General features: G+C 36.9%; 1 protein-coding gene across 1 annotated transcript in view; it reads right to left on the bottom strand.

Annotated features, from left to right (window-relative positions):
- Positions 1-26,269, bottom strand: part of FAF1 (Fas associated factor 1) — a 312,180-nt gene that overhangs the window by 172,239 nt on the left and 113,672 nt on the right. The window contains exon 7 of the mRNA XM_048861231.2: positions 19,314-19,419. Within this exon, the coding sequence (XP_048717188.1) occupies positions 19,314-19,419 (106 nt within the window). The remainder of the gene's footprint in view (positions 1-19,313; positions 19,420-26,269) is intronic.

Genomic DNA, 26,269 nt, shown 5'->3' with positions numbered 1-26,269 from the left:
TGGACTGTGCAGCAGGTCATGACCATGCGTCCTTTCATCTGGCACTTTTTGCAAATAACCTGCCATGCCCAACAAACCTTTTCACTGTTCATAGTTTCTAAACAACAGCCACATAGAAATTACTTACACTTCCTTGGTCTTCTGTCTCGCCGATTCATGAACTTTTTGGTTCACACTAAATTCCAGAGAATCTTTCTCTGTGGTTTCCATTGCAATAGCTCTTCAACAGCCTTTCTGAATGTAAGCACTAATACAGTCAGTAACTTCTTCCGGACTTGGTCATTGCATAATCCAGAGACTAACTGGTCACACATGGCATCACTTAATGTTTGTCCAAACTGACAATGCTTTGACAACTTCCTTAAAGCAATAAAACTGTGTTACCAGCTCTCCACTTCCCTTATTGTTGCTGATGAAACCAAAATCGTTCTGCTATCATTGATGGGGCAGGAGAAAAATGTTCCTTCATTGCTTCAGTAATTGTGATGTATCTGACGGTTCCGGGCAAAACTGGAGAAAATATATGAACTGTCATGACCTGCCTTCGGACCCATAACTGTCAGCAAGATTGAAATTCTTTGTAACCTGAAACACCATTCCAGATGAACAAACTGCTGAAAACTTTTGAACCCCCCATGATTCGCAGATGTCACTGAACTCACCACCACTGTCCTCCAGAGATGCCATTTCACTACTCTCCTGTTGAAAGTCATGCCTCCTGGACATCTCCTGCCACAGGAAAACTGTTCTTATTTCTTACTGCACTTTTTGCACTCTATCACCCTCTACTGGCTGTGTGCTTACACTGCAAAATGCAGAATTCTTCATTTGGCTGTACTTGGGCTCCCTCTGCTGGCTATAGACCCTCAGTGCAGGCTACAGGCTGCTTGCTTGCCTAGCTTGCCAAAGGTCACTCAAGATGGTTGCTTGCTTCCAACTTCACCACGTCGTTTGAACAGCTCCGGCAGCAGCAACAGCAGAAACCTCTTCCGTTGTTCCGCGCTCTATATGGCTGATTTCAGTCGTACCTGAAGCAAAAAGCAGCAGCCTTTTGCTTCTAGGGATCTTCTGTCCCCTTTTTATAGTATTATTTGCTAACTTTGTCTTCTTGTTGTTCAAGCAATGAGAGCACTGGATACTCGTGGGACATAAATCCTGTGTCGCCAATGTTATAATTCGACCCAGAAGGAGATAGTCTGACACAGAGGAAGCAGATAGAAAGACAGCTCTCTGCTGTGCTCGCTTGACTGTTCTTGCAGCATGAAAGTGAGGCTTTACACTGGGGAGGCGGGGCAGTGCTCAAACATTTAAAGGGCCTGGACATCACATTAAGTTTTTATGCTTTAGGTTTTATTACACAGTAGGAAAGCAATCCTGTAGACTTTTAAATCATTAGAAGTAGGATCCCATCCACGCAGTGAACATAGTCCCCTGAAAATAAGGGCTATTCTACAGTAGAAAATTAGGTCAGCTTAACTACATTATTCAGGGGTGTGAAAAATCCATACCCCTGAGCAGCGTAGTTAAGATGCCCTAAAATCCCTGGGTGGACAATGCTACGTCGACAGAAGAATTCTTCTGTCGACTGCCAACCTAGCTATCACCTCTCAGGGAGGTGGATTACCCATGCCAATGGGAGAACCCCTCTCGCTGGCATACATAGTGTCTACTCTGAAGCACTGCAATGGTGCAGCTGTGAGCTGTAGTATTTTAAGTGTCTAAGGGCTTGTCTACACTTAATCTAGACATAGAGTAGATAAGCACTAAGCTAAGTTTTGCCCTTTTGTCCCCAAATAGCTCTTTCAGTCCATCCCAGTAGTTCTCTGCAGCATCTCTGCTCTTCCAGACCTACCAACCAATAGGGTACTTACATGGGCCCTATTACAAAATAGAATCCGAGCACCTCAGTCTTGGATGCATTTATCCTTATAAGACCCCTGTGAGGCAGGGAAGTTCTATCGTTTTTACAGATGGGGAACTGATCCATGGAGAGACTTAGGACTTGTCTATATGAGCACTCAGGTCCAGAGTCCGTGCTGATGTACCCAGCTTTGAAACTAGATTAAAGTGCACTACAGAACTTCTAGTGCTTGGTAGCAGGGTTCATGCAGACACTTTGGTGCAGCCAGCTAGTGTGGGATAGATTTGCACCCCAGCTTGTTCTGAACTAAGTGTTCATACAGACAAGCTCTAAGGCCCAGATTTTCAAATTCCATCAACTGTCAATGGGATTTAGACTCTTAAGTGCCTAAATCCCTTTTTAAAATGAGATTTAGCTCCTAAACCAGTTAGGCATTGTGATGCTAAGTGCATCAACACCAAATAGCTTTAAAAATCTGGGCCTAAGTGACTTGCTCAAGGTCACACAGGAATTCTGGCAGAGGGTCACACTTGACAGACCTAGGAATTGAACCAGAGAGTCTCCCAGGTCAGAGTCTAGCACTCGAACCAATGGACCATCCTTCCTTTTGGCCTAGAGCTCTGCTGAGTAAGGTCTGCTATTGTGCCAGATTATGCAATAATCTTCACACACTTCATTCTGGGTCTCTAGAGATGAAGAGCTACAATGTGCTAATCAATGATTCAACTGTCAATATATACACACAAGACCTTACTTATAAACTCCAAGAAACAAAGATTCCCAAAGTCCTCAATACATTTTAAAAAAATGAAACGGGCAGTAATGTAAGCATATTAGATGCTTTTAGTTCTCAAAAAATTACCCAATTAACACCAATGGAAACTCACAGAACAATAGGTGGATTTCTCCTTCCCCATCCACCAATGACTCTCACCCCCATTAGTTGTCAGCTAGTGCCCAGCATGGTGAAGGTTTGTGATGTGAATGCCAATTCAATATGAACAGGGCTGCAAAGATAAATTCATTTGGCCAAACAGCTCTCAAATGGCTTATCCATCCATTTTAGATGTACCTATTGCACCCCTGCCTTGGGATAGTTATAACTCACATACACAAATTAAAGAATAGCACTAATATTGTACAAAAGGAACATCACTCTGCCATGCAGTGATCTGCTCACTGGATTTTCTCCTTCCTCTATTGCTACCTTTTCCTTTCCCCCATCTTCTCTTTTTCTTTTATTTGCCTCCTTCTCTCTCAGATTCATAGATGTTAAGGCCAGGTGGAACCATCATGGTCAACTTGTCTGACCTGCTGTATAATACAGGCCCTACAATTTCACCCAGTAATTCCTGCATCAAACCCAAAACTTCTGGTTGAACAAAGCAGAATGGATTTAAAAAAAAAAGACATCCAGTCTCAATTTAAAGATTTCATTTTCGTCTCAAGATAGCCTGACCTGCAGTTGTCTGATCTGAAGATGGTAAAAGTACAGGTCAGAGTGGCAAGGCCTTCATTTGAGAAGAATGGGTGCATTCTCCTAGCTAACTGAAGGTGGAAGAAGGAAGCCCTTACCACTGTTACAACCAACCTGCACAGAAGTCATGACAAATGGAGGCCTCACAGGAAATGAAGGAAATCTGTGTCCCACAGATATCTTATGACATCAAAAATCTGAGCTTTTATTTTTAAAATATTCTGTTTCTAGCTCTCAGGATTAGGAAGATAAAATTGAAAATGTGACGGATGTGCAACCAATGCAGCTATGTCTGCCCGAGTCTGCAGACACTTGTAGCAGGAAGCTGTAGGACCCCACACCCATTACCATAGCAGACCAGCCTCTTTCTGGGCTGGTCAGTTTGGTGACATGAGGGGTGGGCTCGGATGCCCAACTAGGCTCTATAGGTTCAGCTCCCAAGGGGCTGGAGGGGACAGCAGAGAGGAGGTGAGGGAGGGCTTAGATGCTCACTTGAGCATTACTCACCCCATCCAGTCTTTCACTGCCATGGGTCAGACTGAGAAAAAATGGTCCTCTCACAAGTAACACTTACTTATGGCATCAAAATAAAACGTTAATCACCGAAGATTGTGCAGATCATAAAATCTTTGTTCCTCTCATTTCTTACATATTTTGAGCAACACTGAAATAATTAATTCTGATGTGCAATGATGATGATCTAACAAGTTTCTGTTGTTAAATCCTATTGAGATGAATGGGGTACTTCACACACTGCAGAGTTATTGTTTCGGGCTGTCTGCACAAGAAACGTAAACTGGTTTAAATTTGTTTTTAAACCATTTACTTAAACAGGTTTTAAAATCCTGTGCCCACTCTCTTGGAGGGTGCAACTACACTAAGAAAACAAAGTGTTGGGCTGTTGTTGTAGTTTGTAACCCTCTGTTAGCTAATACCTGGCAAAATCCTGCCACGGACAAGGCAGTTTGTAGCTTACACACATGTTCAGCTGATCAAGGTGAACACCAGGGGCAACAGAGGGTTTACCTCAACCAATTAAACACATGTGAAAACCACAAATTGCCTTATCAACGTTAGGATTTAACCATGAGTTTGTTACTAGGTGTTAGCTATCACATGCTAAAAAAAATGCCTCCTTCCCCCCGCCGCCTAGGGTGACCAGATGACAAGAACAAAATATCGGGACACATGGGGGGGCAGCCACATGCTCACCCCCCAACCAGGGCCGGCTCTCGGTTTTTTGCCACCCCAAGCACAAAAAAAAAGAAAGGGGGGGGGGGGAGGCGGAGTGCCGCCAAAGCAAACTATTGGGACGTGGGACAAACAATTAAATATCTGGACAGTCCCGATTTTATCGGGACGTCTGGTCACCCTACCGCCACCACCTACTGAGGACAAAGCCTTTTTTTTTTTTAGTTTTAAGTTAAACTAATTCCTAACTGACTTAAGCTAAAATGAGGCAACCTGCCCTTAAATAATAATAATGTTGACGTGAGGGTTTGCACCAATTTAAACTTAAACATAATTATCTTAAAATTACATCTTTAGTTAAATCAGTGCAATTTTCTTGTGTGCACAAGGCCTAGAGTCAGTTCACTTAATGGTTACACTCATTCTGAACATTTTCCTTACAACCATAATAACCAGGCAAAAAAAGAAGAAACAAAAAAGAAGTAGGAGATTGTGAAGAAGAAGATGGAAGCCTCAAACAAAAGTACCAAATCACTGACTCAGAACATTGTGTTTCAAGCAGAGACCTGCATATCAGAGATTAATAAAGAAATATAATAAAAACCTTTTTAAAATCAATGCATTTAGAATATAATTAATTCAAGATGAATAAAACATAGATAACATTCAGAAATAAAATGTAGAGCAAATCATATGTAAATTTCAAACACAAAATATTATTCACTATTATATACTTCATGTATTTGTGCTACACACCCATTCCAAATGCAAATATTTGGAGAGAAATACCTACTGTCTAAGCACATACTGAAATAGTTTGCCCTGCCATATTGCATCAATACTTATTTGACAAATTATAGCATTGCACATTGTACATGTACATAGCCATTATGTGGCTCTTCCCCCTGTAGTTGCTAATAAAGCCACTGTTTTTAGGATTCACAGTAGAGGCTCCCACTTTAGAGCATAGGGAGTTATTTCCTGTTTATGACAATTAAGTGTGTAAAAACAAAAAAAAGAAAAAGAAAAAATGATTACAACTAATAAAAGGATAAAAGGGTATCAGATATGTGAACAGTTTTTTTCCTAAAACTTAAGACATTTTACTTAAATTATTAAGTATTAATTCCAGAAGCAACAATTAAGTGGACAGAGAAAAAAAAATTTGTGTAGCTATTGGGCATATTTTATTCAGAATTTGATCTTTTGTTTAAAAAGCTAATATGCAAAACTGACGGTTAAATAATATCTGCAGCTGGACATTCATTGATGAGTTCAGAGTTACAGTTCAACAGCCCTCCAACTTTGCAGAAAGTAGTAGTAATAACCATAGAACACAACCACTACATTTTAATATGGTGCTAATTTACATTAATCTTCCTAATATTATAATTTCACAAAAACAGAAACTTTAAAAAAAAAAACCAACAACAACAAAAGGATAGCAACTCTTCTTGATCTTTTCTATTTTGAAAAGCAGCAAAGAACTGTGTAAAAGACATCTTTGGTGAATGATAAAATCTTTCTTTGCAGAAGAAAATGAATAAATCAGAGGATAAAAAGAGGGAATAGGGAGGAACGAGTGAGAACACCAACGGAAAGGCTGAAAGAGAAAATAAGAAAGAGGAGAAAAAATAAAAAGACCCCAAAAGGAAGGGAAAAGAGAAAGAAGGGGAAAGAATCTTAGAAAACAAGAGACAAATTTGATCCAAGGGAAAGAAGATGATACACATAGATGACTACCAAGTTGTTAGCATGAATCAGGACTGAGTGATCCTAGATTTGATTTTAAAAAGGGCTACGTCCACAAACCCTGGCGTTTGAGAAGGTTGATCTGTATCTTGTTCTCTCTCTCTCTTTTGGTTCCTTGAGCCAACAGTTGTTGAAATGTGAGCCAAATACTAAAGCTATGTCTACACTAGCACTTTTAGTGGTATAACTCATGCCGCTCAGGGCTATGGAAAAAAAAATACCCCTTTTAATGACATAAGTTACACCGACAGAAATGCTGGTGTGGACAGCTCTATGTCGTCGGGAGACGATCTCCCGCCAACATAGCTACTGCTGCTCATTGGGAGTGGTTTAATTATATTGACAGAAGAGCTATCTCCTGTCCGCATAGAGCAGCCATACGGGAGATCTTAGAGCTGCACAGCTGCATCGGTGCCGCTGTAAGGTCTGTAATGTAGACATGGCCTTAGACTGGCAGCTATAGTGATGGCTTTTCACTGGAGTTCCCAAAGAGGCACCTTTTCTGAAGGGCAGTTTCTGCTACAAACTGGTCTGAGAAATTGGGAGAGCGCCTTGGTAATCTGTTCCCCTCAGGGTAGGACTATACCTGCATGTAGGCTCATGTGGGTTCCCACTTGAATGTTAGTTTATCAGAGTATCAGAGGGGTAGCCGTGTTAGTCTGTATCCACAAAAACAACGAGGAGTCTGGTGGCACCTTAAAGACTAACAGAATTATTTGGGCATAAGCTTTCGTGGGTAAAAAACCCACTTCTTCAGATGCATGGAGTGAAAATTAGTTTATCACAGAAGCCCAACTATGCTGTGAGGATTCTCCTCTGGCACTCTCCCAGAATGAGCCATGCCAATTGTTTAGCCACCATGACAGATGGATAACCAGAGAACTTTTCTCCACATTGACTGGTTCCTATGAAGAGCTACAGTCTCTTCTGGAGAACTTAGTGGACTGAGGACTTCAAAAGGATTGTTTGTGTCTGCAGTACTGCTTGCATTCCTTCTGGTACAGCCCAATCAGAGTAAATCTTTTTGGACTATCCTCTGCCATGACTCTATCTAGCAATTCTCCATTTATTCTTCTTTCCTATATTGTAGTAGGTGCACAGAAGTGAACACAACATACTAGGTGATGGCTCTCCATGATGTGATGCCTCTGCAGTTGAAAACTGGGAGGGGGAAGAGGAAGGTTGTTTGGTGTATTTATTTACATGCTATACTACATTGCCAGCTCATATTGAACCTGCTATCCACTATCATCCCTACACATCTTTTGGCATTCCAAGTATCTCAGAAATATCTGCATCTTGAATTATTTCCCCAATATTTGTAGAGTTGATGTAAGGTTTGGTCCAAATCCAAAAAATAGTGATCAAAATTTATGGTTAGCAAATTGTTTGGCTAAATCTTCCATGTATGATGAAAGATTATCATTGTAATTCATTAGCAAATTACAGACTTTGTAAACAGGCAGTCACAGATTTGGCTTTATATCAACCATTTTAGACCAGCTGGGTAGAAATACACACAACCCTGGAAAACAGAAAATGAAGTGTTCTTTCATTTTTAATTCACTTGAAACTTTGAAGAAAGATAATCGTTCTATTTAAATAGGTCAATATTCAAGACTTTTTGCAAATCGTTCAATTTTACCTTAAGTACATATACGTTATATTAGGGCTGTCAAATTATTAAAAAAATTAATCGTGATTAATCACAAGATTAAATAAAATATGATTAACTGCTGTTTTAATCACACCGTTAAAAAAGTAGAATGCCATTTAAATATTTTTGAATTTTTCTACATTTTCAAATATATTGATTTTAGTTACAACACAGAATACCAAGTGTGCTGTGCCCACTTTACATTATTTTTTATTACAAAGATTTGTACTATAAAAAAGATAAAACAGAAGAAATAGTATTTTCAATTCACCTCATACAAGTACTGTAGTGCAATTTCTTAATCACGGAAGTGCAATTTACAAATATAAAAAAAAAATTCTACATAACTGCACTCAAAAATAAAACAATATAAAACTTTAGAGTCCACAAGTCCATTCAGTCCTACTTCTTGTTCAGCCAATCGCTAACAAAAACAAGTTTATTTACATTTATGGGAGATAATTCTGTGTCCTTTGTATTTACACCTGAACATGAGACCAGGCATTCACATGGCACTGTTGTTGCCAGCATTGCAAGGTACTGACATGCCAGATATGCTAACCATTTGTATGACCCTTTGTGCTTCGACCACCATTCCAGAGGACATGCTTCCATGCTGATGACAGCTTCTGCTCGATAATGATCCAAAGCAGTGTGGACTGACACTCATTCATTTTCATCAAACTTCTGTTAGTGGCATCTGACTCAGGTGATTTTCTTTTTTGGTGGTTCGGGTTCTCTAGTTTCTGCATCAGAAAATTGCTTTTTTAAGACTTCTGACAGCATATTCCACAGCTCATCCCTCTCAAATTTTGGAAAGCACTTGAGATTCTTAAACCTTGGGTGGGAGAGCTGTAGCTATCTTTAGAAATCTCACATTGGTACTTTCTTTGTGTTGTGTCAAATCTGCAGTGAAAGTGTTCTGAAAACGAACAACATGTGCTGGGTCGGCATACAAGATTGCCATAACATGAAATATATGGCAGAATGCAGGTAAAACCACAGAGCCGGAGACGTACAATTCTCCCACAAGGAATTCAGTCACAAATTTAATTAACTGATTTTTTTTTAACAAGTGTCATCAGCATAGAAGTATGTCCTCTGGAATGGTGGTTGAAGCATAAAGGGTCATACAAATGGTTAGCATATCTGGCATGTCAATACCTTGCAATGCTGGCTACAACAGTGCCATGCCAAAGCCTGGTTTCACATTCAGCTGACATTGTAAATAAGAAGAGGGAAGCTTTATCTCCCGTAAATGTAAACAAATTTGTTTGTCTTAGTGATTGGCTGAACAAGAAGTCGGACTGAGTGGACTTGTAGGCTCTAAAGTTTTACATTGTTTTATTTTTGAGTGCAGTTATGTAACAAAAAATAATTCTACATTTGTAAATTGCACTTTCGTGATTAAGAGATTGCACTACGGTACTTGTATGAGGTGAATTGAAAAATATTTCTTTTGTTTATCTTTTACAGTGCAAATCTTTGTAACCAAAGATAATATAAAGTGAGTACTGTACACTTTGTTTTCTGTGTTGTAATTGAAATCAATATATTTGAAAATGTAGAAAAACATCCAAAATATTTATAATACATTTAAATTGGTATTCTATTCTTGTTTAACAGTGGAATTAAAACTGCAATTAATCACTATTAATTTTTTAATCAAGGTAAGTGATTAACTCAAAACAAATTAAGTTAACTGCAATTGACAGCCCTATTTTATATAATTTAGGAGCATAGGAACTATCTAGCTGTTAAGTTTACTTTAGTTGCATAATGAATTTTATAAGCAAAGATGTAACGATTAAAAATCACGTCTTCACTCAGTCAAAACAATGTCTTAGACAAGTATTAGACTTTTAATCATATCACTGTCATAGTAAGAGTATTCTAATAATTCTTCTAAATAAGCCTAAAAACTAATGCTCTGGCTATTCACAAGATACAATAATATCAACATTCCTGTCCTGAGCTTTTCTAGTCTACTAAGATGACCCTGTACAAAGATGCTTGTTTTGGCTATGTCTACTTTGCTTAAGCTACAAGGCCATGTAGGGGGACAGCTGCATTTGGGAGCAACTTAAAACAAATTTCATCTTGGTGGCACCTAATCCAGAGCCTGGTACAAGCAGCATGGAAAAGTCAGTGTCAAAATTAAACAATGCAGGCTTTTCTAGGAACAGATGCTTTTTCCTTGCAGCTGTAAAAACCTTAAAACAATCCTGTACCCCTCTGTCTGGTCACGCAACTACCACAAAGCAAGGCATAAATTTTGCCACTTATTGCAAATGTTTGCTGTGAGCTTTTATAGTGCTTTTTAAAAAAACAGTAACAGGGATTTATTGAGGGTGATTATGAGACTATTTTACACCATGAATGAGTGCAGGGTTCTTTAATTTATGCCCAGGATTCTTGATGTATTAACAAAGGAATAATTTTTATGTTAATATTGTATGTACCACTTTACAAAAAATAGGAGTACAGCACTTTTCAAAGATAAAAATCATAACAAGTGGCTTTATTTATAGAGGTAGTAAGCATTTTCGCACTGAATATAATGCACTGGCAAAAGTATAATTTTTAACAGCATTTTCATGGTATTTATTAGGTATTAATTCAGGATAACTGAATAAACATTTTGCATAATGATCAGCTAATGTTATAATGTAGTACATTATAATAGTTTATTAAGACATAGGCTGCTTCAGTAATATATCATGCCTCTAGAAATATGGATTATAAATAAATTAAGTAAGTGCCACCTCACATGCTGGAACCTCCAAAAACAGTACATTGTTTTAAGTTCTTTAGCATGTTTCTATGATGTCAATGGATTAATATTTTTAACATGGATATAAACAAACTGCCCTTCATTATTGAAAAATCTTCTGTAACTCAACGAACAGAAGTAAGCTATCAAACTCCTAGCTCAGTAAGTAATTTGCAGTGTCATCATCCCAGGTCTGTTCTATATTAGCTGCAGATTTTTCTTTTATGCTATTTTTATTATGTATAAAGTGACTAACTAGCTTTACACAGACAGAATATTTTAAAGTATTTTCTAACAAAAACAATACTCTCAAATTGTTCATTCTTTTCTTTGTTACTAAAGTTTAAAAACAAAAACAAAAAACTTTTCCAGCGCCTAACTTTTCTAGCATTAGCACCTCACTATTTAAAAGTGTAACTGGGTTGTTTGATGGAAAAATGTTGCTTTATGCCTAGAATAATTTGAATAAATAAAACTGACTGTATGAAACAATATTGCAATTCATTTTTTCATTTTTTTACATATTTCTAAATTATAAAATCATAGGAATTATATTATTTTTTTAACCAACATACATGCAGAACAGGGAAACGTTATATTTTATACTGCAGTACACACTGAAATACAAGCTAAAAATAAATAAATCACAATTTTAAAAAATCCTTGCGAAAACAGTGCCAGCACTTAGCTTTTTGGTTTATGATTCATGTTGATGTAATATATATATTTTTACAGTATTGTACGTAACATTATTTTGCTATTCTGAATGACAAGAGCTGGAACTGTAGGTGCTTCATATGCTCTAAATTGTGGCTGCTTACATTTTCTTGTCATTTCATGCTAACATCTTTTCAATAGCTAGCATTATGCCAGTAGCCTTGCCCAAAAATACATTAACTCTTTGAAAGTAAGCTATAGTAAATACCCATAAAACAAAATTACAATACTGAATTACTTTTCTAATTTGAGTGGTTTAAAACCACTCAGTTTGCTAAATTAGGGCCTGATCCAAAAAGCTTTTAGCATCATGAGTTGTCTTAAATTACATGAGTAAACCCATTCACTTCAATATGATTACTTGTGAGCGTAAGGACAACTCACATGATAGAGCATTTGCAGGATATGATTTCTCATAAATTGATATTTTATTCTTTTGAGAGTGTCCCTGAACTCCAGTCCCCATTTATGGGCTATATAAATATATACACATACACACACACACAAAAACTACAAGTGTTCACAAACCAAAAGCTAACAGATGTGTGACTTCTAATTAGTTATAATAATCTGTGCCTCAATGCTATTGGAACAAGCCTGTCTCTTTTCTTTGGAAATTAAATAGCTTTCTTTGGAGTTTTAAACTCTCAGGGTACTTCAAAGCCTATGTAAAAAAAAAACTGCTTTGATTAAAATTTTAGACATCTACAGTGATAACTTTATGAAAGGAAAATATTAAATTATAATTATCCTAAACAGACACAGTCTTGTGAAACTAACCCTACATTCATATTAAAATACAAAGGATTGACTATAATGAATTTGATTCATCCTTACACACAAAGCTTTACCACAGTAAACTCAGTCAACTGTTGCTCTTGCTTTTATATTCATAGTAGTTAAATAGCGCACTTTAAAACAAAAAAAACTCCAATTGGCTTTTCATACATCCACCCTCCCCAAAAATAACGCACTTGAAAAACCCAAATGATATGAAAAGGCTTCAAGGCCTCTTTTCTCCCTTTCATAGCACTTTTTTAGCACTTTTTTTTATTTCTGTTTGCAGTAATCTGCCTTTCACTTTCTCATTGCTACAGAACAAACGAGGAGGCTCAGCACTTTGAAAAGGGGGCTCAATGTGTAATGGGTCCACTAGAATTAATTTAGTTGCACCAAATCCATTGAGCACTGAGGTTTTTTTCTCTTCTCAAATCATTTTGAGTCGGACGCAGCCCCCAGCCTTTGTAATTCTAGTAAAGCACTTAAAGTGCACAGTAGGTGTTCATCAGGACCATCTGGTCAAAAGCAAAACAAGCTGCTGATTTTGCCTTTGAATAGAATGAAGCAAGTGTGAATTAGTCTCTTCAATTAGCACTATTACAACCTGTCAAGTGCATATTGTAAAACAGGACTATTACAGTATTGGTCACCAGTGCAATTATTTACTCTCTGCCTTTTCTTGCATATAAAAATGTCCATGTTTATTAGTTTCCGATAACTGAAAATGGTTTCTTTAAAGCTATGCACTTCCAAACTGCCAAAATACAAATTACAGGTTATCAAACATATTCTGTCAGCAATATGTTGTTTCATAATTAGTAGAGAAGTAAAATAATGCCCTTCATCTTATAAGCTTTGTTTCTGCAGCTCAAAAAAGAAAAGGGATAACGGTTGTATAGATTTGCCTCTATAATCACTTAAAACCAGAACTATTTCCAAAACCAATTTTAAATGTCTAATAAAGCTGTCACTTTCAAACAGGTACACAGTGGATATTTTTTACACTGTCATTTCCTAAGGGACTCCTTTCTCATATAACGTGTAACATGTGACCGTTTTACAAAATGATTAACACCAATTTATTCAGCTGACACAGCTTGATTTAACAAATATGTTATTATTCCTCAAAAGTTAATAAGGCCACAGGAATACTTTAGAAAACACAAGTCAGATTTGCCTTAACAAAAATCTGATTAAGGGTGAAATTTATGACTCTTTAGTTTTAAGAAGAATCTTTTTTATTCTTGCCAATGTGTAATTATGCTTTTAAGTGTCAAAAACATTAACTTGATATATGTTGCTTGTTCATTATTACACAACCTCAGGATAATACAGTGAAGGATGCTTTAAAACTATGTGCTGTAATATTAAATTATCCAGTGTATATTAAAGTCAATTTGTTATTTAACTCATTTCTTTCACAAACAAAAACTCAGTTTTAATAAATAGAACAAATGAAATTAAAAATACTCAACTTGGACTCAGTATCATAGTAAGACCTTTTTTAATTTCTTGGATAATAAGAAAGTTATTGGCCGATCCCAGGAATATAGAATATATGTGCATTGCCCACTGGGTATTAACAGTTGATTATAATAGTTAATGATCTAGTATATTAGCATTAAAATAATTTACTTAAATATTTAAACAAAGCAAGTAAGAATTTTGACACTAGTAAAATGTTTTATGAAAAGTAAACTAGTTTTTAATAATTGTAACATCAAACAAGTACTAGGACATCTTGATGTCTGAATCAACCTTGTGCTAACTTATGCCATAATTATTTAGCAGCAATATTAATATGATCAATATGATTGATGTATCTAGTTCATGTTCCTCATGCTAATATCTGATCTTTACTATGAGTTGTTCTCACTCAAACAGTTGGTTTGAAAATTATTTCGTAAAACATCAAAACACAAAAAGAAAATGAAAAAGAAAACAGTGCAAGAATTCCCTTCTGTTGGAGTAACTATTTTTCTGCACACAGAAAGGATTCCTCCCACGTCTATATTTATTGGTGTTATATAGATTCCTTTAATGAGGTCTCTGTCTATATTGTATGGTTTCATTTGTGTATGTTTTTTGGCATCTATCCATTAACAACTAAAGTTAAAAAACAAAGGGGCATAAAGAATTTTAAATAGTGGCAGCAGTTTACTGTCAATACACAATTATGTTTTTAGCAATACAAGCCAAACACACCACAGAAAATACCAATGTCAACGTATATGTTTTAAAGTATTAAAACTAAAGATAAATGTGATTGAAGCTCATCAATTTGAAGACAGCTGCAATCAACATATCTCAGCTACTCTGTTAAATATTATGTTCCAGAGCCTCTGCACTTTAATTATCTGTACAAGCTCAGATCAATGAACCTGAATGAGTGACAATATGAAGTTAATGTACCAGAGGACAGTGTGGACTGTCAGAGATGGCTAATAATAACTATAGCTACTTATGCTTTTGGTGCTCTTGGAAACATTGTTTTCCTACACCATCTTACCCATTCTAGTCTTTGGGCAGAAAAGAACAGACTACCTGTTAAAGGTGGTAAGATACTAACCAGCTACCCTCACTCAGATTAACTTATTGGCTAAAGGAACTGACTAGGGAGCAGCTGCAGGCATGCAAAGGAAGCTTTTATTTAGGAATCTATCCTCTTTGCATTTTATATGTAGATCTCATGTTCTACCAGGAATCACAATGCCTCATATACGTTGTGCCTGGTACTCTGATCTGATATTTCCAGCAGTAAAAACACACCAACACAGATCTTTTTTCAGAAGGCCTTAAGATTTCTGCACATTTTATATTCTTCATCCTTTAATGGCCACAGCTTGTGTACCCTAGGTGCTTCTTTTCTAGCCTTGCACACCAGGAATCACATTAGGCATCAAAGCCCAATAGAGTCAATAATATAGATAAATACAAACTATTACACAAAAGTTATTGAAAGTCTATTCTTTTTAAAGGAAATGTTTCTGGTTAAAAAGTTCTTTTTTCATTTTTCTATACTATTCATCTTTTTTAAAAACTGTGAAGCGTGTATGTGTGTTTCATGATCAGTCAGAAAAAGAAACAACCCTCAAAACCACAAAATTTGCCACCATAACTGAGGCAGCTTTCATTTATGAACCCTATGTGGGCTGATCCACCTTCAGATGAGAATACAAATGTGTTTTTTAGGGCAAATTTTAAGTTTCTTCCTTTAAAGATATAAGAACCTCCCTGCCTCTCCTTGAGTAGTATGCCCACAATGTGAGATACATAGAGAATCTCAGATGGAGGGATTAACTTCATTTTAGAGAAACATCATCACAATTTAAACACCTCTGTTTAAAGAAAACAGAAGAAATCAGATTCTTGGTGACAGACGCTAAACACAGTGCACGTTGAATGTAGCTATGTCTTAGTCCATTCTTAGTAATCCCTATGCATTCAACTATAGACACATTTATCTTAGTCACCCCTTGTCTCAAAATTCATACTACTTTAACTTCCAACAGCTGATAACATCTAAAAGTTATCACAGCACCACTCACAAAAAAAAACAAAAACAAATATTTAAACATTCTCTGATTTTAGAGAATTCTCACCTCCTTTTCTTAGAGATTTCACTATATAGTACAATGAGAAGTCAGTATTTTAATGTAAGATTGTGATTTTAGAACCACTAAACAGATGACACAAAAACTGTTGATTGCCACATAAAAATGTCATCAGATTATGAAAATAAAATCAAGATTTTTTTTGATACACTATCTGGTCAGGACTCATTTAATGGAGCAATTTTACAAGAACACACACATGTTTGAAACCTGTGACACAGATTAATTTGCAATTTTGGCTAACGGTATCATTAAGTTTCCAAGTTAATAATTCTCTTCCCGGTTACTTAAATAAACACACACACACACACACACACACACACCCCTTCCAAACAACATCTCTCACACATCTAAAAAGACAGAATTAAAACTGAAACTCAAACTATTTTAAACCATCCCTATGGCCTGGTGATCCCACATCAAATATAGCTGATATTCAGTTTTAGCACTATTAATTCCTAATTAAATCTTACAATGTAAGTGGTTGGAGATGTGCGGAAAAATCCCCAAATTTACAAATGGATACAAACCAGCCCCTGAAATCCAAACACCCAGATATTTTGGACAGTATGTAAGGGAGCGAGTATGGATCCAGATCTGTACTTTGTGACTCAAGTCCATCTCTACTGCAAACTTATCTGCCCAATTGTTTCTAGGAGGAAAATATATATATAAAATAGCAATGTTCCATGAAATAACCATTTCTTCAATTTTTAGATGCTTTGTAATGTACGTTCTAAAAGGAATCAACGCAGAGCTGAAACTAGAGTGTATCTAGTAAAGCTTGGTAGTTAACCAACAGATTTACCCTAACTCACTGCAAAAATATTCATGACATGGTTTTAAAATGTTATGTGAAAAATAGCCTGGAAAAGATATTTACTGCTTTCAAGTCACTGCAGCATTAAAATATATTTAACAAGCCAAACAACTGGCCCTGGAGAGACAGTTGCATACAACTGTGGCAAGCAATGGAACATTTATAGAATTTTAAATATTTCTTTTAATAATTGATGTAGTCATTTTGAATCTTTCTGCATAGGATATCAGATGTGAGTAGATTGCATTAACACTGCTTAAACATTTCAACTTGTCAGAATGGCCAACTCGATTTCTGAAATATTTGCAGTATTTTCCCATCGAAACAGTAATAAAGGTAAAATAAATATATGCCACTGCTTTATAATCACTGAACATTAATGAATATTTTATGTCTTTTTAAATCTCCCTGTTTAATTTAAAAGGGTGAAATTAAGTCTCCTTCCTGCAATATGCCAATTATCTGTAAATCAAACAATAACTTGGCCATTATACTCCTTTTTGCTAATATACAAGAAGCTAATTTGAAAACACTGAATGGCATTTTTAGATAATAATTGAATAGTCCTTCCTGCCCTCTTGTGGTAGACAATCGCAACTTGCGTAAACCATTTCAGCTACCATAAAAATATACCAAAAAGTAAGTAAACTATTAATTTGTTAATATGTGAATGAGGAAAAAAAGTGAAAAATAAATCTTCCAACAGCCTTTGGAGAAAAAAAAAATCACTGATCCCCAAAAAAGAAAAAAAAAAAATTACTACACAAGGCAACTAAGTTCATCAATTGCTTGTTACAATTCTCATTATATGCTAAAAGTATAAAATAATTAATAATTCAAGCGTTAGCACCCAAAACAAGCCTCTAATTTTGCAATTCGATCCATGTGAGCAGATCTTTCCATGCATACAAATCCCTACTGATTGCAATGGGGCTCTGTGCAGATTTAAAGTGACCACCCATTCAGATCCAATTGTACGCTCTTCCGCAGGCTTCTTCAAGTAAGAAGGTCCAGAGTTATATTTTTCACTTTGACTTTAATGCATTTGGTTTTGCTCAGGAATTGCATGGATAATTTTATGCAGCATATATGAAGCATTACCAAAGAGCATTACCTAAGTACAGTAGCGTAGCGTGAGACAGAGACACTTGTGGTGGTTTATATGAGAATCCTGAATTATAATATTCTTTTTTAAATTGAATTGCTTTTATGTAACAATACTGTAACAAGTTAGAAATAATCCTGTCATTATCCATAGACAAAATAACTTCCGTGAACATAAAAATATCCAATATCTCATAGTCACTATATCAGGTCTCTGGCTCCTTCTTCAGGCTCAGTAGAAGCCAGTGAAGAAATTATAATGTGTTAACATTTTGTGTAGACAGACAAAAACAATACAAGAAACAGCTAATATATATGTGATTTACCGCTTTTTAGGTGTTGGCAATTTTATTAAAAAATTTAAATTAAAAAAGCACAATCCACAATCAAATTACCAGCCGTCTTCAAATTAAGCAGTTTTATTTATAAGTCCAAAAGTTCATCCCCCCAAGAAGTTGTGTTGCAGCAGCGTGTTAATTATATTAAAAATGCATATTTTTTCCCCTTTGAAAATGGATGAGAGAGATGACATTTGTATGTTATGTTCCAGACAAGGGAATTTAAAATGACCCAACTAGAGATGTCATGAAAAATAGTATTAATAATGATGGAAATGATTAAGGCCCCTTTACCGTAAGGGTGTGGGTTACTGCTCCTGTAATATTACAGAACTTAGATTATGCTCTTTAAGGTAGGAATTTATAAGAAAATGTATTAAATTTTAGAAACTTGAATGGGAAAAAAACTTCAAACCGAAGAAAAACATATTTAAATTGGAAATAAAATATTTCCATCTTCAGAGTTCCCACCAGGAAATATGAAGGATTCATACATGTTAGAATACACTTGCCAGATTCTTATAAATGGGCTGTACGCTGGATGTCACATGAAGTGAGGTAGTTGGCAATAATATTTTGCTGTAGAAGAGAATTAAGAAACCAGACAAGGGTTTCCAGTTTTAAAATTGGAAGGGCAAGACGCATAACAAAGACTACCTTTGTTTCTAGGGAACATCATTCCAGCACTGTTCTTTGCAACACCACCCCCTGCTGGCCATTCTATGGAACAACAGGATATCAGTTTACAAAAAACCCACTTTGCTCCCAACCTAGACAGAATGAAGGAAACAGAATAACAGGCAGTTGTGCTTTAAAAAAAAAAGGAGGGGGGCAGGTGGATGGGAGAGAGCAAGTTAAAAGGAAAGCAAGAGAAAGCATGTCACTGGATTAAAAATAAAGTATACCTGGACTATAACTAGCTTTCTTCCTCACTCTTCAATAATTGCTTTCATAATAAACATTATTCATCTATTTTTCTATTAAAGTGTAAACTGTGTTAGAAAATCTATTTCTTTTAAATATGTTGAAAATGAAATTTCTTAAAACCTTTCTAGGTCTAGTCAGTTGGTTTATCTACAGTAATCTTTGAGGATCAAGTTAATTAAAACTAAAAAATGAATAATCAAACATGAAGAAGTTTCCAACCAGAACATATAAGCCCTCTTTAACAGAGTTGACATTAGCTATAATGAGCTACATTTATTCTTCAGCTGTGAAACAGAACTCACCTCCTGAATGGTACTGCTTCCTGAGAAGTTGAGGTTGTACTCCCGCTGGACTTCTCGATGGGTGATGATCAGCATGAAGTTTTGATTTAATGACTCCTGCAGGGCACTGAAATGGTTGGAAGAAAAACAAGAAAATCAGGGATGAGCATGTTCTAGCTTGCTTTACAGTTAGTTGCAAAAACCCCAGGAGTACCCTAAACTCCACATAGACAAGTTTAGGCACAATGTTATCATCTCTCTTTTTGCTCCTAAAGGCAAGAAAACATACTGAGAATGACCAAAGGGAGCTAACCTGTTAACTCCTTCTCTACTAAGGTGTCTGCAACTTCAAAGGCTATGTTCTGCTAGTAAGAATTTTCAAAACGGAGAGTCATATGCTATTACCACAAACAGATACATTTATCACATATATTTTTGAATTAATATTGGGCTGGCATGTATATGTAACTATATCCAGCCAAGACATCGAACTACAATGTGCATTCACCACTGATTTTAAAAAAGGAGTACTTGTGGCACCTTAGAGACTAACAAATTTATTTGAGCATAAGATTTCGTGAGCTACAGCTCACTTCATTGGATGCATGCTCACGAAAGCTTATGCTCAAATAAATTTGTTAGTCTCTAAGGTGCCACAAGTACTCCTTTTCTTTTTGCGGATACAGACTAACACGGCTGCTACTCTGAAACCACTGATTTTAAGTATACCAAGACAAATTTTGCTCTTCAGCAGGGCTGCCTGTAGTGTAAATCAGGCAAAAATTGTATGAATACACAACGACCAGAGGAAAAAATAGCCAGTGAGAGATTTCTCAGTGTGAACCACCAAGCATTAAAACAAATACCTGGCATATCATGTAGTCAGTACTAACAATGTGCTCTACCAAACTTTTTAAATGTACCATAAAATACTTGCAAATTCTTAAGCAAAAAATAATTAATAATAATAATCATCATAATCTTCACTGATATGTGGACTAAATAAAACCACCACACAATAATTACTGTATTAACCATGTTATCACATAAAATGGATGTATTTAAAGCGCTTCTGTTGTCTCTGAAGTTTTTATGGATTTGAAAAATATCCCCTTTACTTAAAATGGGGAACAATGTTGGAATTCACAATCTCTTTCAAAACAGAAGAAAATTTCTGAGTGAAACCACTATAGGAAACATCACAGCATACAGCGCATTAGAATCCCAGTGCAATATTATGTTGGTTTGATCTCTTCTAAGAGCTTTGGAATGAAGCCGTGTTTATTTGCTTTTTTAATTTTCTCCTCCTGCTAATAAGTGACTGAATTTAGAAAACAGCCTAAATAATAAGAATAAAAAAATCTTACTAATGCTTATGTACTGGTACTTCCATAACAAGTGATAATCACAGGAAACTTGGAACAGAATGGAAAGTATAGACATACATCATGTAAAACAATTTCCATATTAAGTCTGCAACTTTTTTGTTTTGCTTTTGACACTGTTCTATGCCATTAGACCTTCACATTTTGCCATGAACACATTTTATTTTTTACTTTCAAAAAAAAAAAAAGTCTTCCTCTAAAATCATCTCTTGAGAAGTATCAGTCATTTCTGTTCTTCTAGCATGCCAAGAAATTAATACAAATATATATGTTTTTGAAACTAATAATTCTTGATACAGTGTTCTAATACTACCCACCAATTTAGCTACAGAGGTAGGAGCCAATCTCACAAATCTATTCATTCAAGAAGTCCATACACATGCAAGTAGTTCTATTGACTACAATATTCCAGACCACCGAACTTGCCTGTGTTGTGAGACAGACTCACTTGCCCAGGCTCATGGGAACAACATCCTGGAGACTCACTGAAAATGTCAATGAGATTCCTTGCAAGCCACACCTAACAAATATATGTAATTGATTCTGACAATCTCAAATTAGCCATGGAAGAAATTTAAAGAGAATATGCAGCCCAAAGCAGTCCCTTCCCCCATGACCTCTGGAATGGCTCTGCCAGTGAGAAACTTTTGAGGATATAGCTAAGGTTGATAGCTTTGATTTTGTTTCTGTCTAGGAGACAACAATGGGTTAGAAGAATCAGTACCTCCTGGTTAAAAAAGCCATAACGTATGGGTGTAGTGTTTCTTGTATCTTATTCTGGATAAAAACTATGGCCAATATTGTAAAAATGGGTGCTAAAAGCTAGACTCCTAAATCCATATTTAGGCATCTAAATAAATGCCCTGATTTTCAAAGGTTTGAGCAGTTCCTCAGCACTTCTGAGAACCTGATAGATCCCCCAGTTGACTGTTAGGTTCAATTTTGCCAGTATTTTGTATTTATTCTAGTTCAGTTCTACACAATTTTATAAAATTAATTCAATGTTTCCCATTAGGCAAGATCTTTTTAAAGTATAAAGGATTTTCTACCAAAAAATCTCAGAGTTTTAGATGGATAGATATGACACATGGTAATTAACATTTCCATTTTAAATTTTCAGATTTATACAAGCTCATGTCAACAGAAGTCCAAATTTACTGTAATTACAGATTATTTACATTAACACAAAATAAGAAATCAGTATGTAAATTTAATGTTTGTTGTAGCTAATGCAGCAGGAGATGGCAGATTAGGTTCAAGCAGCAATCAGTTAGAAAATCTGGCTAACATGTAAATGAGCAGAAGCCCTTATGTTTACATTCTATTGCATTTTAAACGTCAGGATTTTAAAACTGTCTCATGAGCAGATGTGAAAATAAAACATTAATCTTACCATTATTATTGAAGCTTTTAAAGTAACTAAAGCGAGCTCTAGCTCCTATCCAGCTAAACAGACAATACTAATAATTGCAGTTGCAGATTACATCATTCTTAATTAACACTCTGCTACAGTTGTTAACATACACCAAGACACCATGTCACAATCACCACTGCTCTGTAACAATCTTAAAATCGCAGTTGAAGAATTGGCCTATTACTCTGTCGGTACTTTTTATTTCCTATCCAGACACGTGATTAAATTGCTCAGATAAATTAGAATGTGTACCAGAGGAAATACAGCGTTTTCAACAATCTCTTGAAGAAACCAGATTTTTTTTTAAAAAAAAATCCACATGGCCAAGCAGCTTTTATCTGTTATGGTTCAGTAAGTTAAAAACAAAACATTACAAGCCTTTAAGTAGTTCACAGAACACTTTGCTATAAAACGCCAGACTTCTGTTCACTAGGGTGGCAACCTGCTGAATCCAGTCTGCAGGGCATTCACAAAGATGGCCTGGGAGTGAATATGTGGGGGGAAAGGGAAGAAGGACAGGATGCTTGGGGCCACATGAATTCTTGTGAACCCCTTCCCTTATGTTTGCCATTGCCTCCTTTCTGCACTTTGGCCAGTTGGGATGCAGCATTTTGGGGAGCAGAGGGAAGGAGGGCCAGGGTAAGAGAACACACACAAAAAAACACCAGAACTGGCAAAACAGGTGGCAGGGAATTTACTCCCTGGTGAATTAAAAGACAAACATCCTCCAACTTCCTCCCTTTTTATTTTTTCTACAGGTTTTGGATGGCTGAATGTGGTAGTCTATACCAACTAACGTCATTCAAACAGGACATGTAGATTTAATTAGTTATATTTATATATAAAGATTTCATTTTTTAAATGTTACCTTAATACATCAAATAAGACTAGGCAGGTTTTCAGAAAAGTTAACTGTAAGAGGGTTTTTTTTTGTTAAACATTGATAACTATGTCTTTTAAAGATAATTAGGGTGTGCTGAATCCAAATATGGTTGTTACCAAGCTGTATGTTGTGTATTAAGATCTCTAAAGAGCGAACAAAGCAACACACAGAAATTGCTGAAGTGTAAAACTTTTATTTCCTTTTATTTTAGGATTAACATACTTCAGTCGGATCTTAATTAGCTGCAGAATGTAACAAAAGTGATCAAATAATATGCACAACCTTTTTCTAAAGCTATTGTATGTCAGTTTCTTAGTTGCAAGAGGTACTAGAAATATTTTAATGCATTATGCAACCATGACAGAGCATGTTTACATGGCTCTTATTACTTGAGCATTAGCATCTTGAAACAAAAGTATACACGCTGATTAAACTATCAGAAACTTAAAACGAGTGAAAATATTTTCTGTAGTAAACATTAAGTAAATATTTTAATGCACACAAGTTAAGTACACGTTAGTGTCAAGAAACTTTGGTATACAGTGGAAGATATCACCTTATTAGGTCACTTCTTATATGGACACATCTACTTATCGATACTGTCCTTAAGCACTAAGGGCAGGTCTACACTGCGGCTTAAGTTGATCTAACTTACATTGCTCAGGGGTGTGAAAAAGACACACGCACCCCAACGATGCAAGTTTTGTGCTGTTCACACAAGACAATCTCCCGCCAATATAGCTTCCGCTTCTCACTGACTGGAGTAATCATGCAGATGGGAGAGTGCGTCTTCACCAGACATGCTAAGAGCTGCAGCTGCCTTGGCACAGCTGTGCCGATGTAGCACTGTTGTGTAGACTTGTTCTAAGTGTCATATTGATGCAACCACATTCCAGTTCTCTGCGTTTGCATGTTCCTGTACAAATAAACCATTCTATTCTGTACCACTCTGGGCTCTATTGTGCAGCACAGAATATTGCCTTCATGCAGTCTTCTGGTATAGGTGGGAATGACATGAGCTGTGGCACCAGACCTCTTGTCCTCTGGTTTCCAGCCCATTGTATTTGGAAGAAAAAGTACTGGATTTGGGCAGTAGGTGTTTGTATTATTAGCGGCTCAGATTAAAATATTGCAAGGCCCTCCTTATTATCTTTTCTGGAAGCACAATGAAGTTCATCCTATTACTTGTAAGAGGCACATATCTGCCTTCCAGCACTCTTTAGATGGGTCTTGTACCTACTGGGCATTTTTGTCTGATACCACTCTGAATAGATATCTTGTAGTAGCTGTCAAACACAACATCTATTCTGTGGAAGTGTGTTCCAGTCCCATGTACTGTTTTTACAAATACGTCTGCAAGGTATTCAAATCTTTTGGCTCCACACTGCTCCAGTCTTGTACCAAAGCTTGTGCATCTATCACAGGATACCTTCTCCCAACAGAGATGATTGTTGGTGGGCAGGGACACCATCTGTCAGTACATCACCCAGTATTGCTTTTGTGCCGATTCTTAGACTGCCATCTGTCTGTGCTAATGCCAAAAGGACAGGCATTAACTCGTGTTTCAAAATCTAGAAATTCACAGTCCTACCAGCTTCACAGGTAGTTTCTCCATGAAGCTGTCCAGTTGCACTTGTCCTAGGATCTTTGCATTCGAGGGGGTGTCTTGTATGGCTCCAGTAGCCAGATTTTTTGTTGTAATATCTTGCAATGAAGTGGGTGGTTCCTCCGCAGAGAAAACCTTAAACCTTTGAAGTGTTTGTATGAGTGCATCCTCATTTTCATTGTTGTTGCTTCCTTGCCTTTCTTGACTCATTATGAAAAAGATCACCACCCAAGCCAATATGGAACATGGCTCTAGTATCTGCTGGGATACGGGCTCTCAGATTGTAAAACAAGGTCCATCTGCTGAGGGCTGAGTGAGTCTTGGTGATGTCTATAATTCCACCTTCTTTCTTTCCTATACCATTAAGCCACTCTTGGCTCTGACCAGGGTCTACTTGGTTGAATTTCTGACATGATCTCTTGACAACAAAGTTCCCCTGCTGGAACTCCTTGAGCATTTCAGCTGGCAGCGGATGCATTTCTTTGATGTAGGTGGCACCTTACCTTGCATAGCTTTTGTGGTCATATCTCAGGAAGAATGGCAACATGCATTTGAAAGTGAAGAGATGCAGCTCCCAATCTGCCTCTCTCTGGGCACAGCTGAACACAAATATGGCCACCATTTCCATGTACTGTCACCGAAACCTGAAGTTCACAATACTTTTACCTTTTCTGATCAGAAATGTGGAGGTGAAATTTTGAAATCTTTATGAAGTACTAACTGACATGAGCTCACCATAAAAGAATGTGACTGATTGGTTTTGCCAACATCCTTTTTAAGCTCTTGATCATGCGCCACTATACAATCCAAGAGTTGTGGATGTATCAGGTATCAGTGCTCAAAATGTCAGTTTGTGAGCCCACATTGCCCTGGCACATGACTTGCCTTTCATAGCTTGTTTTTATTGTGTTTGATCCAAGAACTCCACTTTCCATCCAAGCATCTGCTAGCCCTGAAGACTGAGTCTGATGGCCAATAAGTTTTTGACAGTTCACTGAAATATGGAGCCCTCCTAATTGTGGAATAAGCCAGCTCTGTGCTCTGGAGTGACCCGCTGTAGTTCCATCAGTTTATGGCACAGAACTTCATCAACAGTTAAAACCTCATACGGTTGCCCAAACATGTATGCATCTCTGTACAACAGTATGGACGGTGTCCAACGCATAAGCAAGGGCTTGAATGGATTGGCAAGTATCCAATGGTAGTTATTTCTCATTCTGGTGTCATATGTGTGACAAAGCTCTGTCCTTGTCTCAGTAGGTCCCGCGCTTCCTGGCAGATTTCACTAGCCTCAGAGGCTCACTGTGACCCTCCACGAAGTCCTTCTCTCTCTAGGGGCAAGGGTCACAGCCTACTGAGCCATTTTCATCATAATCCAGCAAGGGAGGTGAGGAAAAGCCACCCTCCCTCGCACAGTCTCTGTTGTCTCCCAGTCTCAGTTAATCAATCAGAGAGGGGAGGGGGAAGCCTGGGCCCGCCCTCTACTCCAGGCTCCAGCCCAGGGACCCTAATAGTAGCAGCTATGGTAGCTGACTTTTTTAGAAATAGAACATGTATAATTCCCTGGGCCACTTCACCACAGCAGCTCCCACTCAATATCTTTTTCACCGCTACCTCAGGGCCTCCTTCCTTTCACCTGATATGGTTTGTACTGCTTAATTCCTCCAACAGCGTGGCTTCCTCCTACAG

The sequence above is a fragment of the Caretta caretta genome, chromosome 8 (assembly GCF_965140235.1).
Source record: "Caretta caretta isolate rCarCar2 chromosome 8, rCarCar1.hap1, whole genome shotgun sequence".
NCBI lineage: Eukaryota > Metazoa > Chordata > Testudines > Cheloniidae > Caretta > Caretta caretta.
The sequence above is the reverse complement of the archived record's forward strand: the minus strand, read 5'-3'. Positions and strand labels throughout refer to the sequence as shown.